Below are 20583 nucleotides of genomic sequence, written 5' to 3' on the forward strand. Positions count from 1 at the left end.
TACATTAAATTGAAAAATGTTCTCAGCGGGCTGTTCGAATGTATGTAATCGGCATGCAAAAATGACACGGAAACGTGCACATTGTTACGTGAGGGAACCTAATTAGAACACCTTGAATCCGTTTCCCCGTAATGCTCTATTGTTTGTAGGGTAAGGGCCAAAAGGAACAGCTTGCTGAACTAACACGACGGTACTTTGCAGCTACTAAAACGACTAGTGGATTGGAGAGAATTCCCTATTTTAGGCTGAAAAGCACCTACTCGTATTTACAACAGTTTTCCCCTCTCTCCATTTCTTTGTATCGTTATTCATAACGGAGCAGGTCTAGAGCCCCAGACTTTTGATGGAGCCTGTAATCTATCTATCTGTACTGCACTAGGAGGTGATTCCTGACACCATGAGAAGACATTAAGTATACAGTTACCTGGGTGTAAAAAATGTTTCCTTTCGGAGATATGAAAATTTGTCGGAAAATTGCGAAAGCAACCATAACTCGAGAACAAAATGTCGGACCAAAGTCGAATGAAACGGGCTGAAATTGGACATACTACAAGGAGGGCGCAAACGTGATTCTGAAAGAAACCGAGAAATTCCTGGAGCATTCATATGAACTCCCGCCTTGAATTTTACCCGAGCCTCCTGCGCCAAAGACTCATGTGCAATCCACCATAGCCATAAAGAGTTGAGTTGATTTTACTTTAGCGTCCCTTTCAGCAGCGAAGCTATATGGGACGTGGACCTACAGATTAACGTGGAATCCAAACCACATGAGCTCCCTCCGGGAATAAAACCTGGGTCTCCACACTAAGAACTACTGAGACACAATTGGCTGTAGAGCTCAATCAGTATCTGGAATTACAGTTCAACGAGATCTGTATAGCTTCAACATCCGTGATTTGATTGTAATTTTACAACACTTCCTGAACTCAAATAACTTAGCTGCGAGAGAAAAAATATTGTCCGTCAGTGAACAAGGAATATGGAATGCCGTTAACTTGTAAAGACTAATAAAGTCTGATAATCTATCATCTATATTAGGATGACGGTAGTAAAACCTTGTAAGTTTCTAATATTAATATACGTAGGTTACTCTACAGTATAACTCTTGAATGAAAGCGAATTTTGGAATTCTGCCCTAATCATCTACTGCAGTGTTTCTCAATCTGCTGTCCACGAACCTCCATAGGCAGGGGTGGCTTTAGGATTTTAATTTTGGGTAGGCCTGCTCCCTCGCTTATGAATATATATACACATTTGATTGATTAATGACAGCAGAAAATTACTTTTACAGTAGTGGTTGATGCTATTTGTTAAATAATTATCTAACATTAATATAAATAGTGGAAAATAAATTTACTCTTTATTGTATCTTATATCATTTATATATTTTTCAAAACTTTGGGTAGACCCGTGCCTACCCAGCCTACCCATTAAAGCCGCCACTGTCCATAGGGCCACGAAAGTTTTAAAGTGGGTCCGTGAAATATTTTATTTTCATTATACTGTATCTTATCATCTTGCTCGTATCTGAAATATTTGTAATTTACATTACCTAGATTTCAATCGATTTTAAAAATTATCGACAAAAAGACAAATGTAAAATAAAATTACAAATCAAGATTGAAAGATGTAATGCAAAACCTACATCATCAAGATCTTAAGCTATTATATTAATACGCAAGTAATACCTTGTCCCACATATTAATTCAGATTATTAAATTAAAGTCACAACGCTGTTACTCGCTGCCTGCTTCCACCCCAGTTTTACCCACACTGACTTGTCAGTACCTGAACCTAGTGCTGTGTTGTAATTTAGCGCACATACCCTGTAAATCTCCAATCAGTTACGGCTGTACGTCTTTTGCTTCCGTATTGATTGTTCCAGAATAACATTTCCCGTGTTAAGAATGCACAACAGAGGTAGCGGCACCATTGTCTATTTTCAAGTACCGGAAACATCACTAAAGACTTAAATTTCAGATCGTTCTTATTTCTATTTATTTTTAAACTTAAAGTACTTCTCAAAATATATTACGAAAGGGAATCTGTTTTTGCTATTACTAATGTTAAGGTTTTAAAACTACAACCAGATACAAGAAAACATAAATGAAAACCAATTAAGATTACAATGTTTAAATTATGTTTCACTTGCTTAAACAAATAAGGTTTTGGGTAAAAAAGAAAAAAAAAGTCGGATGTTAGTACGGATTTTGTTTCCGATAGACTATATATTGTACAGACAATTAACAAATTGATTCCTATTTAATGTTCGCTTCTCGCTGAATGTGTACTATCGGCTGCTTAGATATAATATTGTAACTGCACTCGTAGTGATGAGCGCGAGAGTCTTGGTCTTGCAGTTTTTGCAAGAGTCTTGCATGCAAGACCAAGACCAAGACCAGGAATCCCGATGCAAGACCAAGACCAAGACTCAAGAACCGGTACTACTTGAATCTTTTTATTAAAAAAAAGGAAAAAGTCATTACATCTTTTACTTGAATTTCTCGGCTTCAATAAAAATGCCGCTGGAGGGATGTGTTCCCAGTAGTTTATGCAATCCATGTGACTCGATCTACCTGTGTAGCATATAGCTATAGTATGTCGTTTTCTGAATTGGTTGTTCGCGTTTTCTGTAGATATTGCTCGTTTTCAAGCCACACAGGGTCATCTTGCTCCATGTGAGCTTTCTTGGTGGACAAACACCGTATGCGTGGTTTTTCTCGGTGTTTTCCGTTTCCTCCAACTTTCTTCATTACACCATTTCAATCATTTCTCATCATCACTGTCTCCCTTAGCCTCGGTACATAATAGCGGAACGTTAAACTAGTTACTTCATTTCATTTCGAACCATATTAGTGGTGTTCTTCTTCCAAAAATAAAGAGAAATGTAGTACCGAACATCGGTAATTCTGTACACACAGATGCCGACTACATGGGTATGGTCTTGACTCCGAGACTCAAGCATCCGTTGGAAATTTTTAATGTGTGCTCATAAAAGTAATATCGAAATAACATTTTCATCACATTGGCAAAAACTTGCATGTGCATGTGACCGCAAGTTTGATTTCATGGACGCATGCTTATACGTTGAATAATTATTTATCAATAAAACTTTTAGCCTCTTTAGGTATACGGCACATCGAGGATTGAGCGATATTACACATTACAACAATATATTTATATTATAAAATTGAAAATGACTGTTTGTGACTCCTAATCTCTTGAAGTACCCAACCGATCGAAAATGTTCGATATTAGAGTGGAATCTATATTTTTGGGGGTGGCAGAGATAAACAGTGACACTTCCGATGCTGTTTAAATCCAAACTCAGCCCCTTAGTTTGGTGGAGGGGAGTATATATATATATATATATATATATATATATATATATATATATATATATATATATATATATATATATATATATATATATATATATATATATATATATATATATATATATATATATATATATATATATATATATATATATATATATATATATATATAGAGAGAGAGAGAGAGAGAGAGAGAGAGAGAGAGTAAAGGGAGGCGAATCCGGACATTTCAGATATTTTGTATTGTAGCCATCTTAATTCAGCGGAGAGAGCCACTATGTTCTGGTCAAATATTCTTTGGAGTTTAGTCTACACATGACACATGATAATAAAGTGCTACCCTGTTACTCTTAATAATGGCATTCAGCAAAAGAGAAGATGCCATTTTGCTGAATATTGCGAAAAGGGTGGGTCGGCGAATCCGGACAATAGGGGAGGCGAATTCGGTCGAAGTAGAAAATATTCTTAAAATCAAAATATGGTTACAAAATCATCAGACACATTAAATGCGATATCAACACTTACCTTATGTGTGTTTTCTTAATACAAATGACTTATAAGTAAGGATAAGAAATATTATGTAAGTTTATTTCCAAGTCTAAACATATACAAAAGCTCAACAGGATGTGTATCTTACCTGATTCTGAATGAAAAAAATCAACAGTAGAACTTTTCTGAGTGAAGACCTTAAACACTAGATTTCTAATAGTCTAATGACTATTGTTTAATTAAACGTGAATCACACAGTCTAGTTAGCCACAGTATGGTTACACTACAGTAGAGATTATACTATATAATTTCTTACAATAAAAACGCTGTTTAAATATAAACAGTTCAAGTTTAAATGCACTTTTCATATACGAATGAACAATTAACACCACCAACAACACATTTTACATGATACCATATTTTGCATTTTGTGCATTCTATCCAAGGACCATCTTTATGAGTCACATGCATAATAATTTTTACCACAGAAGCTATAATTACCACAATCACTTGTTTTGCTCGATGCACGCAATTTCTGTAAAACGCAATTTCTTTCCACAGATAAATCATTCCCCTGGTGATTCTCTGGTGCTACGTTCCCTTTCTCCGTGCGTTAGTTGGACAACAGATTTTCCTCCAGCTTTTTCTAGCAGTTTTGTCGACCTGTTGTGAGCTGCAAGCCCGATTCGTCCATATTATACATCCGCTCGGGGTGATTCCACAACGATGTTTCCGTCAAAATTTCATAGAAATGGATCATAGTTTCTTTATTAAACCCTTGCACCCTTGCATTGGATAGGTCTAGTGGTTTTCTCAGAGACAAATTGTGACTCTTGATTGATGAAAAATGAGAACCATGCAGAACCAGCTAGTCGTTTGTTTGTGTTAAAGGGACGTGGAATATTTTGTACGGAAACAAAATCAAGGGCCAACTTTTGCATATCGTGATGGCAAGGCCAAATCCTATCTTTTGTAAAGTAGAAATTCTTGCTGCAAGTATTTTTTCTACTGCGGCATTAATAACATTTTGATGTCCAGCCTTTTTAATTGGAAGCTCTTGGTGATTTCTTCTGTTAGTTACGCAAAGTAGATTTGGGAACATTAATCCTTTCAGTTGCTTCCTGGATTGACATGCCTCTCCTAGACGTAGCTACAGCATTGTAAAGGCATCTTCTGTCCATGACTTATGTTGTTACCATACGTATTGTCTAACCATCTGAAAAAATAGTTTTATCGGACGTCACGAAATTAGTTCAATATATTGTGTAAAGTTCAACATAAAGTAGAATATAATGTGTACTGTCATCTTCCCTTCACAGAAAGTAGCACTTTATGTGCCTACAAAATTTACCAGAGTGCACATGTAGGTGCACAGTTTAAACTCTACTTCAAACACACTTTTAAGTCATGCACAATTATTCGGAACACTTATCAATAAATTCATGGATGCAGCGATAGTCAGTTTGAGCAGTTACTGTAACTAAAAGATAAGAAGTGAAGAGTCATACCGAAAATAGTCACGCCTATACTGAGATAACATATAGAAAACAGGTTCCGTCAATTTTATTACCGGTGAAGCATAAAACATGTATTTCTTCACTAATATATATACAGGATGTTTCAGATAAAACGTCACATGGTGTTGTTGTGGTGACCCCCAGGGCCTTCCTTCAAGGGGGGCAACTTCAAATTTTGAAATGGGAACATGTATTGAATCATACCTCGTTCGATAGTACTTAAAAAACGAAACAACTTTTGTAGGAAACCATTTTCGATTTGGGCCACCGTTTTCAAAATGGCCAAGTGGGTCCTGTATCAGATTAAACGTCCAGTGCTTATAGGCCTAAATCAGAAACAGCTGAGAATTGAGAGATGAAACAAAAACTGAGATAAGGAACGATGATAATGCATATCAAGTTGTGTTGTTGTGGTGACCCTCAGGGAACTAAGTGAAGGGAGCCCAGGTGCCAACTTCAAACTGATACAGTACTTTTTGCGGCCATCTTGAAAAGGGTGGCCCAAATCGAAAATTGTTTCCTACAAAAATTGTTTCGGTTTCCAAGGACTATTGAATGTGTTATGATTCAATACATGTTTCCTTTTGAAAATTTGAAGTTGGCCCCTGGGCCCCCTTGAAGGAGGAGAGCTCCTCCGTGGTTAAGCGGTTAGCGTACGCGCCTTTGGCGTGGGAGGCTCGGGTTCGATTCCCGGCGGGAGCTCATGTGGTTCGGATTCCACGTTAATCAGTAGGCCCATGTCTCATATAGCCTCGCTGCTGAACGGGACGTTAAACCCAAAATCAACTCAACTCTACCCTTGAAGGAGGGCCCTGGGGGTCACCACAACATCACCATGTATGTGCCCTATGACTTTTTCCTATCTCAGTTTTTGTTTCATCTTTTTATTCTCAGCCGTTTCGGATTTATAAGCACTGGACGTTTTATCTGATACAAGGCTCACTTTTTGCGTCCCTTTTGAAAACGGTGGCCCAAATCGAAAATTGTTCCTACAAAAGTTGTTTCGTTTTTCAAGGACTATTGAATGAGGTATGACTCAATACATGTTCCTATTTGAAAATTTGAAGTTGGCCCCCTGGGCCCCCTTGAAGGAGAGCCCTGGGGGGCACCATAACAACACCATATGATGTGCCCTATAACATTTTCCTATCTCAGTTTTTGTTTCATCTTTTTATTCTCAGCCGTTTCGGATTTATAAGCACTGGACGTTTTATCTGATACAGGGCTCATTTTTTGCGGCCCTTTTGAAAAAGGTGGCCCAAATCGAAAATTGTTCCTACAAAAGTTGTTTCGTTTTTCAAGGACTATTGAATGAGGTATGATTCAATACATGTTCCTATTTGAAAATTTGAAGTTGGACCCTGGGCCCCCTTGAAGGAGAGCCCTGGGGGGGCACCATAACAACATCATATGATGTGCCCTATAACATTTTCCTATCTCAGTTTTTGTTTCATCTTTTTATTCTCAGTCGTTTCGGATTTATAAGCACTGGACGTTTTACCTGATACAGAGCCTACTTTTTGCGGACATTTTGAAAACGGTGGCCCAAATCGAAAATTGTTCCTACAAAAGTTGTTTCGTTTTTCAAGGACTATTGAATGAGGTATGATTCAATACATGTTCCTATTTGAAAATTTGAAGTTGGCCCCTGGACCCCCTTGAAGGAGAGCCCTGGGTGGCACCATAACAACACCATATAATGTGCTCTATAACATTTTCGTATCTCAGTTTTTGTTTCATCTTTTTATTCTCAGTCGTTTCGGATTTATAAGCACTGGACGTTTTATCTGAAACACCCTGTATAATACCCTTATAAATATTAAGTTATATGAAGAAGTTCAATCTGATAGAATTTCCCGATCCATAGGTTTACTCATTAATTGTCAGTGGATCACGAACCACAAGTGGAGAATTCCTGACATATATATATTTCTTGCTGAATATAGAGCCATCCATTACGAGTCATGAAGAAGTATAAGACAGATTAGCATTGTTTATTGCAAATTTATTCTGAAATGACAACGTGGGGAAGAAACATTAGTCCAATTGAAGAAACATTAGTGCAACTAGTTTTTTATTGTTTAGAGTGCCATTTACTTATCGAATAAAATTTTCGTATTTTTCCCTGTAGAATCCGAATCTGATATAAAAAATTGGGTCTCTATTTAAATTTTTAAAGTGGCTCCATATACCATCCCAGGAAGATCGGGGTGGGCTAATTTTACAACAGGTAATTTTCTTCTCCAAAATAATATCCTATTTCGAAGGTTTTTTTTTTCGTTTTCTCTAGAAATATTTTACAGTGTCTATGTGCCTATGTATATGTGAACTCACCTTCTACAAAAAAAAATATAGTCTAAACTAGTTTTATTTTGATCTCATATATTTCATATGGAAATGTCCTAAATAGCCCCAATGGAAAATGGATGTCCGGATTCACCTCACATTTATTGTCCGGATTCGCCCCGCCTGCGCACCGTTAATTTTATTTATCACCAGAAATGGCGTCGAGGAGTAACTGGGCTCTGACCTTGACGTAAATGATTAGCATAAGTGATTCTTTACTCACACGAAACTGGACTTCGAAAAACTCAATTACGTTTTAATAACACCTTAAGTATGACTGTTCAGAAATTAGAAGAAGCAAATTTTATGGCGTTATTTACCTTCAGACTTGTTTTCCACACCCCACTGCTGCATCACTCTGTCTTCGAGAAGAAACCCATAAAGATCATCCGATCCTCCACAACTTGAAATAACCTAATATAAAAGGGAAAAGTATTCGCACTAGAAGTGAACGATATACTATTGTGACACCGGAGAGAAGTATAACTTTAATCTAATTTATCTATTGCAGTTGTGTGGTGTTAGGTAGAACAGCGATAAGTTGGCTAGTCATTTTCCCAGTGTAATTCAAAATATCATAGTTAAATAAGTCTATTAGGGATGTAAAAATAAATATATGAAAGTAGGAGTTTGTACAGAAGATTAAACGAGCTGAGTAATTATACTTTCATCTGAGATATTCCTTTCCAAACGTCCAATAATATTCCTCAGACATGTAGTGTTCTCCTCGAGACGAGCACAGACAGGATATTCTTGAGCAAATACGATATGAGAGAGAGAGAAAACTTCTAGTAGAAAATTATACACTTTTCGAGACAAGAAAGGACTTTCGCGACACCTTTTTGAGATAATTTTGCTCCATATCGCATCGTGTGATAGCATAAATCATAAGGCATTCATACTTCTTACGGTATAAGAAAGTCTGATCTTTGACACCTTATTAGAAAGTAGGTTAACTGAACTCACAACAAAATGATTGAAAATATATTGATTCCAAATAGTATAAAAATTAGAACTCATTAAAGGAAGACAGTGGCAATGACATAACAGACTAAATTCATTCACAGTTGTGAAATTTAGAATATATTTTGTTTGACTTCATTCCAAACAAGAATTACTATTATTAAAATCTGTGATAGTATGTAATGAATGGTGAATTTTAAACTTGACATGCTGTTATGGAATAATTGAATAACTTTTCAGGATAACATTTTTAAGCTTACTTATACTGTGCATTAAATGAAGGATTTCAAAATCTTTTCTAGTATATATGCAATAGTATTTCAATCACAAATTTCTAATAACAAGTACTGTAATAAGAATTTTAGATTTTTCACTCTAGTACATAGATTTCATAGATTTATCTTGAAAAGCTTAGAGGAAAATTATGTACACAAGAAAATGATCTATAATTTGTTTGTACGTTTTTCTTTTTCTTTTTTTCTTTTTTTGAAATCTACTCTGAATTATCTATCTAGCTCTACAGAGTAAAAATTTAGACCACACACACGTGGTGGCTGAAGAAGTATCATAGGAAAAAGAGGAGCATAATAGTTCATGAGACCACATGAATTTGAAACATTTAGAAAGAAATCACTCCTTTACTGCCTACACTTATTTTTCAGAAGTAAAACAATTAATTCGTTTCGAGTCTTTCGGATGATGAGTACAATCAATTTTGATTGGAATATTTTTCCAGATAAATTCTCACCACGAGTTTATGGTATAGCAGTCTTTAAGCATACAGAGATTGTTAATTTCTCGATTAGAAAATCAAGTTGAAATTGTTTGAATATCGAGCGCTAGAAATGGTAGGTAACCCTCATGTGATTAGAGTTAATGGATATCTCAAAGTACAAGATCCTTTAAGTAGGCGTTATATTGTTAAATTAATTGAATAAAGGACCAATTTAGTCAGATCTTTCTTATAATCAATTTGTAAAAATATAATATAACCTTGCTTCATGTGTTATATTTGTCCTTTCTAGCAAGTATTTTGGGAACTAGTTCTTTTCATATTTTTAAACATTTTATTGTATTTTTCTTATCTTTGCAGATCCTTGTATTTACATTATGCTTTACTTTAACATTGGGAGAGATTCCTGTATTTAGAAACGCGTATGCACCACCACCACCACCACCAGTACCAACATACGCACCACCACCACCACCATCATCACCACCAGTACCAACATACGCTCCACCACCATCTCCTCCACTTCCTATTTATGGCCTACCTTCTTCTTTCCCATCACAATCAGGTTCGACACTCTCACAATCAGGCTCTGTTTCTTCCGCTTCTCAGTCAACCACACAAGAAGTAATTTCAAATCTTCATTTGATCCAAGATGATGCGGGTCAATTTTCCCTCAGGTAAGGTTCTAATCTTTCCAGAAGGTAATCACAAGTTTTGAAAAACGAGTTCAAAGTTGGTGCAATTGTATATTTTAGAAAGGATATATATCAATCTAAGGATAAATAACATTTTTGTAATTATATATGACAATTTTAAATGTTATTTTTGCACAATATTGTAACAAATCTCTCCGGACTCACAGTCTAAGAGAATACTAATGCTTAATAATTGAAGGTTTGGATGCAAGAACCAGGTAAGTCTACTTTTAGAATTTTTTCCAGCGCTGCCTATTTCTTCTTCTAACTTCACTAGGTACTTCCTTTCCATTATAACACAAAATATAACCATGCGATCCACATGATTCTTACACACAATGTAGAGTGATTTTTTCCCCACTATAACATGGGAAAATCTCAAATTCGCTAAAAGATGGACGTAACTGGTTCTTGCATCCAACCCTTCAACTATTATAAGAAGATATCTATAACTCGGAATCCCTTAAGTTTAGAGACATAGAACTTGCTGTTCGCAATTTTCATTTAAAGTGATCACATACCGAATTTCTTGTTGTTAAAAGATTCCGAGATATGGACACATTATAATAATTGTAATGCCCACCCCTGTTTTCTTGTCGCTCCTTTCCTTCCCTTCTAGGTAAAATAGCAAAAAAATGCTGAAAACACGCAGCCATTTTCATTGAGAAGTCCATATACGCAATCTCAGGTCTCTCACCTTCAGAGATTTCGAGATATGGCCATTTTCAGATAATAATTGCCTCTCTCTTCCTCCCTTCCTCGTAGAATTTCCAAATATACTTCCGCGGTTAGTCTTTACATTATCAATCCTATGCCCTGTCCATCAGGAGGGGAGGAGAACAAATGGTGGTTTGCAATTGAAGGTTTGGATGTAAGAATCACGTAAGTTCACTTTTAGAAATTTTTCCGAAGCTGCCTGTTTCTTGTTCTAACTTTTCAATGAACACTTATGTAGGTACCTGGTTTGCATTATAATACAGAATACAATCATCGGATGCACATGATTCTTGCACATAATGTAGAGTGTTTTTTTTCCTACTGGAACCTGTGAAAATCTCAGATTCGCTGAAAAAAAAAATGGACCTACTTGGTTCTTGCGTCCAACCCTTCAGTTGAAGATGGTTTCCTTTCCTCCAAGTTATGACAGAGGCTCATCTTGAATTGATTTATATGAACAAGTTAATCCTGTTGGTTTTGTGGGGCCTTCTTTCTTTGGGAGCTTTTGCTGAAGCAATACCTTGTTTTCTTCTTCCTGGAGTCATGATAAGGTAACAAATACCATTAAAACATGTCACCTAGATCAACAGAGACATAATACACATAAAATGTTACATAATTATCATAATGAAATCTTACTGATGGATTTTGCCATAGTTTCAAGAGGGTCTTTTGTTATTTCAGTTGCAAAGACAATGCCAAAGCTCACTTTTTTCTTTACAAAACATTGAGTATTGCATAATGCGAGTTGTTTTAAACATTTTACAATTTACATGATTTTTAACTTTTCAATATGACTTGTAACTTAACAATGGAAGGTGAAGGATAGGATAAAACAAGTTTCCTACTAATACGAAATTTTACAATGTACAAATTTACATTGAGGAAATTTATAAAACCGTAATTTAAAGTACTCAGTAATAAGTCATATGACCTTTAAACGTTGGGTGCCGGTACCTATAGCCAAGGGCCTTAGTACGTTTCCCGCTTACAGTGCCAATTGATACAGCTCTGTTTTCAGCATCATAAGTCATTTTAAACAAATGGTGTATTAATTTTAAAACTCTGGCACTATGACTTATCAGTAATTATGAAAAGCATATCAAACTTAATATATAAGTAAATGCATTAAGACATATAAATATAGTATATTCCTAAGTTAGATAATTTGTAATAGTTCAAGCAGAAAATAAGTGTTTATAACAATACTTAAATACTAAAAGAATCCACTTGTATACAGAGACAAAGCCAGAAAATTTAAATAGAAATTAATTTAAATATTTTAGTTTAACGATCATTCACGTTAAGCTACTGGAGACGGGTGATTAAGGTAATTGAATGAATCGGTAAAATGATAATGTGAGAGGAAGCGGAAGTACCCCGAGGAAACACACGGACACTAAACTGTCCACACTAACTTAATTGACCATTGATCATAACAGGGACCCCATGCACCAGAAGTAAGAGCATCAAATAATTGAATGGCATGCAAAATTTTATTCTTTTTTGTGCATATTTTCAGTTTTTCTTCACCAACGGGAATATCGGAAACAAGAACTGGAAAACTGGCACCAACGACTAATGGGACAGACTATGTTCTTGTTCAAAAGGGCGAGTTCAGCTTTATTACGAAAGAGGGGAAACCTGTGACTATATCTTTCGAAGCAGATGAGAATGGTTACAGAGCTGTAGGTGACGCCATTCCACAGGCACCATCTCTTCCTTTGGTACCCTTTCCTCCAAGCAACGTCAATGAAATTCCTCTTCCTTCGCCAACTGGACCTGCCCAAACCACTGTTCATGAAGAAGTCATTCCAGGGCTAACATTAATTCAAGATGATGCAGGACAATTTTCCCTTAGGTAAGGTATACAGTAACTTTGTAAACAGTTTCATACATACACTTTACTAAAATTATATATATATTCCTACTGAAGTATACGTAATCTAAATAGTGGCATACGCAAGGCGAGTTTTTTTTTTTCAATTTTGAATCCCTTTCCTTGAGCAACATGATATGGTTAAATAAATCTGCGATAAGATATTCATACAAAAATCATACACTCTTTCAAATTTTGCGTACGCCACTAAATCTAAACAATACATAGCAAAGTAAACGCTGTGCTATATGCTTAATAGATTTTACCACGTACGAGAATAATTGCTTGCACAATACTATAGCTACTCTGCTGAAAAGTTCTATGAATTTTTGTCTTTAAAGAGGGTGTACTTTACTATGCGGTATACTTTTTTGAAATAGAACATGAAGTGTTCTTCAAACAATTTAAATAATGATATTTCACACAGTAAGCTATTGAACTTCAGCCGCAGAAACATACGAGAGTAACTGAACAACTACAATTCAACAACAAGAATAGAAAAAAATAGTTTTTGTATTTGTTATTGATTTTTTTTTTTTTTTTTTACTTGTCATGATTTAAGTCCTTCTTTCACAAAATTCTAAACAATTGCTTCAAAATTCAAGGTAATTCCCACAGATCGGAGTATTCCATTATGTTAGTTATTGTTCCGCACCGAAAGCTGTCCTTGGCAAGCGTCTTTGACGCTAATTTTAAGTATATAAATTAATAATCACTTTAAAATGATCACAGTTGCTATTTTTCAGCTTATCTTCACCCACTGGAATATCGGAAGCAATTACTGGAGAATTAAAACCTAATGCAGAAGGCAATGACTATGTTCTTGTCCAGAAGGGAGAATTCACTTATATTACCCCAGAAGGAATCTCAGAGACTGTGTCGTTTGTAGCAGATGAGAATGGCTACAGAGCTACGGGTGACCATTTGCCTCAACCACCAAGTGTACCTGCAGTAGAACCTGTTCCTGTACATCCTATCGGACCCCTCCATTACCTGTTACTCCCACTCTTACATATGGACTACCTCTTAAAAGATGAATCAACATAGCATAAAGTTGTGGACAGATGGCAATAACAAAAGTGGAATTTTAATATGTTCTGTTCCTAATATCTATGTGTTTATTGTTGTTTGGCATTTGTTGTTTGTGAAATAAATCTGTATTATTAAGCAATTATGAGTTTTTATAAGAATAATTATGTTTATTTTTTTATTTATATCAACAGAGCATAATATAATTTATATGCTAAAATTATATTAATGAAGCAGAGTGGCATACTGTGGACAAAAGTTTATACAAAAAGGAATAAACACAGGGTGATAATACACGTCATTCGCGTATTTTCCGTGAAACATTACATCGCAACACTCATTATTCCGAACACGAGAAACCATGGAATTATCTGTTCCAACATTCCCAACTGCCCGTAGATGTATTTCGTGTTCATTGCTGTTAAGGCTCACCTTTTATCTACTTTGGACCTACCTATAAGTCAGGGCATATCGGAGACGTTTGCTCTGTGATGAATCCCTTGTGTACTCACAGCACATTGTTTAAATTACATTTTAATATTGCATATGTATGATCTCCCTTAACCCCCAAGTTTCATCGTGTTCGAAATAACACGTGTTGTAATCTGTGGGTTTCAAGTGTTTGGACGACCCTTGCTCTGAAACTAACAAGAGAACCTTCCGAAAATGATAGTTGCAGGGAAAGATGGGACCTATGCCAATTGAAAGAGCTGTAACAGAGATGTTCATTTCCAAAAAATTAGCTGCCCATAGCAATAGGTTCAAGAAATATAAGGGGTGGAAGTTCGGGAAACAGCAAGTTTGGACAAAGGGGGAAAAGTGCAAATCCCGCAAAAAAAAAAAAAAAAAAAAAAAAGGGGGGGGGCACGGCAAAATACAATGCTGACAAGTGATATATAGAAAGAAACTTGTCACAATAGGTAACAAAACAAATGAAGGCCACCAGTAGGGTTAACAGTGTTGCCAACTGCAATGAAAAGTACATGTTTTGCAAAGAGCACTATATGAAGTGAATGCAATATTCAGTGTCAACCTGTAATGTAGAACATAAGATATGACGTGTATAATCAGTGGTACAATCTAACAAAAGAAAATAGAAAAAACAGAAATACGAAAAATACGGAAAAGATGAAGTTAGCCATAATGCGCCACATTGGTCACGAGCTGTGCATATTAGAATGAACAAAACAAGAAAGCACCAACTATGCAATAAACCGACGTACCTAGAGTCGAAAAGAAAAACGAGTTCCAAAGTTGGCAACACTGGCCATGAAAATCCAGACAATTCTAATATAGTTAGGCCACTCGCTTCACAAAGGCCAATTCCGGCTACAGGCATTAGCCTTCGCATCATTTGTACATGCTCGTCAACATTGTAGCGTGCAATTGTTCGATGAGACAATGGTCCAAACAGAATATACATTTGCAGTGTCCACAGCGGAATACTCCCAATCCGTCACACATGGTACAATGATCGCCTGTGAATGTCTCGAAACAGTACTCTAGAGGTGTCGGAACCTTTGGTGTTCTTTCTATCACATATCCACACCTGTAGAAAGCAAACATAATCAAAGGCTTGATCTGCTGTGTGCTGCTGTCTGGAGTACTATCACCGCCTATATGATATATCCAGAGTGTTCCACCTAACTCTGCGACTGAAATAGTTTCAAAGCGAAAAAATGTGCCACATCCAGTTGCGCAGGAATATACCCATGTCAGCGAGCGACAAACTTCTGTGAGACGCAAGTGCCCCCAAGTGCCCCATCATAGGGTCCCAGGGGGCCAACTTCAAAATTTCAAATAGCACCATCGGTCGAGTTATATTTCTTTCGATAAATCTTGGAATATGCAACAACGCACATCAGAAATATTTACTATATGGGATTTCAAAATGGCCGCCAAAAATATCTGCTCGGTGATAAGAACAACGTGCATTTTTGGCGGCCATTTTGAAACCCGTTCTTCATATAGCAAATGTTTCTTATAGGCGGTATTGCATCTATCCAAAGAAATATCATCCTCTTCCTGTTCCCATTTGAAATGTTGCGGTTGACCCCTCGAGCCTTATGATGGGGGCCCTGGGGGACTTGCTTCTTACAAAGTTTTCTTGGCCCTCGACATGAGTACATTCCTGTGCAATTGGATTTGCAAGATCTCTTTTCGCTTCGCAGCAATTTGAGATCGCAATGTTCAATGCCATGTTAAGACCAACATATATTTGTGGAGGTCATTTTGAAAATCATGCTTCATATAGCAAATGTTTCCTATAGGTGTTGTTGCACAGTCCATGATCTCTCAAAAGAGGTACCACTCGGTCTCTGTTGATATTTGAAAGTTTGATGTTGGCTCCTGGGGGCACTTGCTTCTCACAGACTTTTATCACCCCCTGACATTGGTACATTCCTGCACAACTGAATCCGTCACATTTTTGTTCGTTTTGCAAATTTTTTAGGTCACAAAGTTTGGTGGGACACCCTGTATATTCCTACATACGACCCAGCCATGACATAATGTTCACTACTTCTATTATCGGTTGTTGGCTCAACCCAACCATTTCATGTTCCCCGACTTGACATTGCCTCAATCACTCTAGCATTGATGCATTCCGAGTGATGCCTGTTGCCGGAATTTTCTTTTTGTGAAGCGACTGGCCTAACTATATTAGACTTGCCTGGATTTTCATGGCCAGTGTTGCCAACTTTGGAACTCGTTTTTCTTTTCGACACTAGATACGTCGGTTTCATGCATAGTTGGTGCTTCTTGTTTTGTTCATTCTAATACGCACAGCTCGTGATCAAATGTGGCGCATTATGGCCAACTCCATGTTTTCCGTATTTTTCGTACTTCTGTTTTTTCTATTTTCTTTTGTTAGATTGTACCACTGGTTATACACGTCATATCTTATGTTCTACATTACAGGTTGACACTGAATATTGCACTCACTTCATATAGTGCTCTTTGCAAAACATGTACTTTTCATTGCAGTTGGCAACACTGTTAACCCTACTGGTGGCCTTCATTTGTTTTGTTACCTATTGTGACAAGTCTCTTTCTATATATCACTTGTCAGCATTGTATTTTGCCGTGCCCCCCTTTTTTGCGGAATTTGCACTTTTCCTCCTTTGTCCAACCTTGCTGTTTCCCGAACTTCCACCCCTTATATTTCTTGAACCTATTGCTATGGGCAGCTAATTTTTTGGGAATGAAAATCTCTGTTACAGCTCTTTCAATTGGCATAGGCCACATCTTTCCCTGCAACTATCATTTTCGGAAGGTTCCCTTGTAAGCTCTTTTCCCCACAGGTGAAGCTGAACGTTGGTGGACAGTAAATTATAACATTTATTTTGAAATTTACGAATTTTCTTAACTAACTGAGGAGAAAACGAAGATTAAATAAATTTAGTTATAAAATTTAATATAGCACAAACATCATATCATATAACAGTAACATCTACTTTTGGTTCATCGTGTATATGAATATGCGGAACGTACCATGAGTGTGCAAATGCTTTTTGTGGAGGTAAAGATTTCGCATTTCCATGATTTTGGCACTATGGGGTACAACCATACTCCGGCCTACCCATGGTGAAGAGGCTGACTGAATCTCAAAGTCCCATTAATATAAAGTTAGAGCAACCCACATTATGCTTTATTTTTTGTTTAATTATGCTTTATTTTTTTTAAATTATGCTTTATTATTAATTTCAATCATTGTTTTACATTAATCGTGTATAATGTATAATATTTACTATACATTAAATATTCTAAATATCTTGACCTATTTATTAATATTTTATGCAACAAGTTTCTTTCATATTTAATGAACTTTCTACCTAATGCACTGTAAAGAGATGCTTTACTCGAGTCAGATTTGTTTTTTTTAAATCACTTGTGTGCGCCTTAGAGGTGCATATATACAGAAAGGGAAAGTAAAAGATGCCACCAAAAAGTACAGAAAGTGCTCAAGTTCAAGAAGTACACATAACAATAGAGTGTTGAGTTCTTGTGTACTATTCATTGTTGGCAGAAGTTTTCTTCTCCTTTTTTCTTTTCTCCACGTCAAAAGATTAGACCGAAAAGTTTACAGAAATAAAAATAAGCTTTTCATTGTTGCATTGTTATGTTCTCAATGATTTTGCATTGTAAATATTGGTTTTAAAAATTATTAATACAGTATGTTAAAATTGTAGTTAAAGAGATTTTTTAAAGAATTGTGCCATATATTTTAAATTATGCTTTATGCTTTATTTTCTAAAATTATGCTTTTAAAATGAGTTTCTTTTGGACCCTTAGACAACCACAACCATGTTCAAGGTACCAACCATATGTGTAAATAGCTATTATGCTTTTTATGCTTTTGGGTTGCTGTAGGTAGAACGATATGCATTATAGAGATAGTTATCAAAATATGCTATCCACGTAACACTACAGTTGTGAGTGAAATAACACTGAACATCAACTGTAATTGGGTAATTGCGAGAAATACTCGAGGGAGCAATACTACCTTTCTTTATATATATCCGGACCTTAAAGGTAGAGAGAAGTAAGTCATTTTTATTAAATTTTTAGGAGAGACAGAAAACAGTTGACTTACTTCTTTTTGCCTTTAAGAGCCTGCCTTACTAAAAATAATGCAAAATTTACCATTTTTCTTTTGCTTGTTTATTCATCGGTGAAAGGAGGTAATGAAATGCAAGTCACTACAATCATAGATAATGCTATTCTACAATAGAAAATATGAACCTGAAGAATGTTCAATGTTGCCATCCACAGAAATTACAGTGTTGCCAGAAAAACAATTTCCCTAAAATCTAAGTTAAGGCAGCGAGTAGAGGAAAAAACTCTATTGCATTTGGTTACGTATCATATTGTTTTGGTTTCCTGTGAACTACTTTTCAACTAATAGTTTTATTTAGTTTGTAATAAACAAAATAGTTTTAACATACAGTTATTAAAACTAAATAATAATGTTAATTAAAAACTAGTTCACAAGAAACCAAAACATCATGATACGTAATCAAATGTAGTTGAGTTCGTTCCTCTACTCGCTGTATTAACTTAGATTTTAGGGAAATTGTTTTTCTGGCAACACTGTGATTTCTATGAATGGCAACACTGAACATTCTTCAGATTCATATTTTCTGTTGTAGAATAGCATTATCTATGATTGTGGTAACTTGCATTTCATTATCGCCTTTCACCAATGAATAAACAAGCAAAAGAAAAATGGTAAATTTTGTGTTATTTTTAGTAAGGCAGCCTCTTAAGTGCCTTCGGACTTATATCCAATTTTATTGTTGCTATTTAATAAAGTATTCATAATACAACTACAAGCATTCTAAGAATAAGACATATCAGAACACGCGTTTCAAATCTGGCAATAACTCATTTTCAGAAAAAAAAATACTTACTTCCCTCTGCCTTTAAAGCCCGGATATATATACATAAAAATACAGACACATCTAATTTTCAAAGAAGGAAAATGTAACATGCGCATTTAATTGAAGCAAGTGTTGGGTGTGTCACGATCGTGATGTCGACATACGGAAATTATAGTCAGAGAAGAGAGAAACTGAACAGAAATCCCTTGTAAGTGACCCCAAGTGACATATACAGGGTGAATCAAAAGTCCGAGTCCACAGATCAATTCCGTTCTGATTAAAGATACGAAAAAGTGGAAAGATGTTGGAAATTGGTGGTTTATGGTGGGGTTTCTCTACTGTCATCAGCCGTTTAAACTCCACATTGCTGAGGATCCCAACGTTAAATGAAGAAAGCTTGCCAGTTTCAGTAGGTTGTTCGAATGGATGTAAGAGCACGCAAAAATGACAGGAGAATGTGAACATTGTTTTGTGAGGGAAACCGTTTCCCAGCAATGCTCTATTTTTGTATGCTGAGGGCTCAAGGGTACAACCTGCTGTACTAACAGCGTTGCTTTTTAAAATAGGGCACCTTACTAGCGTGGTGCTCAAACGACTAGTGTGATTGGAGTTGATTGAGCTTATTTTAACGTCCCTTTCAGATGCGAGGCTATATGAGACGTGGACCTAGAGTTCAAAATTTAAATCTGGACCACACGAGCTCCCGCCTAAAATTTAACCCCAGTTAACTGCGACAAAGATGCATACGCTATCCACGTAGCCATAAAGGAGCTCTTTCTAAAGAAGAATAGAACTAATTAGACACGTTTTTCTGTAGATCTTTACCAGTATCTGGAATACCCTCTTTCAATAATCACAGTACATGGAATACAATGTTTCAATAATAACAGTAGAGGAGGCATGGTGGTTCAATGGTAGAAGGCTTACCTCTGGTGTGTGGGCTGCCTGTTCGATCCTCGGCCACGTAAGTTTGATATGGGCAACATCGTGTTCGTGTTTTCTCTCGTGGCACTGTCTTTCTTCCCACATTCTCATTCCACCAATTTTACCATTACGATTCATTTGCCCTTAACCATGCGTCTTCCTTAGCCTAAAGGGTATAATCGTCGGAAGTTAAACTGGAAGATTTCATTTCATTAAATAATCACACTATCTGGATTATTATTATTATTATTATTATTATTATTATTATTATTATTATTATTATTATTATTATTATTATTATTATTATTATTATTATTAGGGCTCATTATTATTAAGTATTCTGCCTCTTGGGCAGGTTCTGGGACTAATGAGGATTTTTTTTTTCAATTTTAGATTTGGGCCTGGATATGTTTCTTCCACTTTTGTCGATCTTCAGCTTCCTCTTTTAACTCCCAATATTTTCTCCTATCTTTCAAATCATCGATCAGCTGTATCCTTCTTCTTCCTATTCCTCGCTTCCCTTCCATCTCTCCTTCCATGACGGTGTGAAGAAGACAATTTTTTCGCAAGAT

The 20583-nt window shown here is 36.1% G+C and overlaps 1 protein-coding gene across 1 annotated transcript; it reads left to right on the plus strand.

Annotated features, from left to right (window-relative positions):
* The first annotated feature begins 3694 nt into the window (after positions 1-3694).
* On the plus strand, positions 3695-13724 carry LOC145685526 (uncharacterized). Its single transcript, XM_081757924.1, has 4 exons — positions 3695-3745; positions 9747-10063; positions 12321-12659; positions 13424-13724. Exons 1-4 carry the CDS (start codon positions 3695-3697, stop codon positions 13722-13724), a joined length of 1008 nt encoding a protein of 335 aa, XP_081614050.1.
* The last annotated feature ends 6859 nt before the right edge of the window (positions 13725-20583 follow it).

Source organism: Thermobia domestica, chromosome 5, assembly GCF_964235325.1.
Source record: "Thermobia domestica chromosome 5, izTheDome1.hap1.1, whole genome shotgun sequence".
In the NCBI taxonomy this organism is placed as follows: domain Eukaryota; kingdom Metazoa; phylum Arthropoda; class Insecta; order Zygentoma; family Lepismatidae; genus Thermobia; species Thermobia domestica.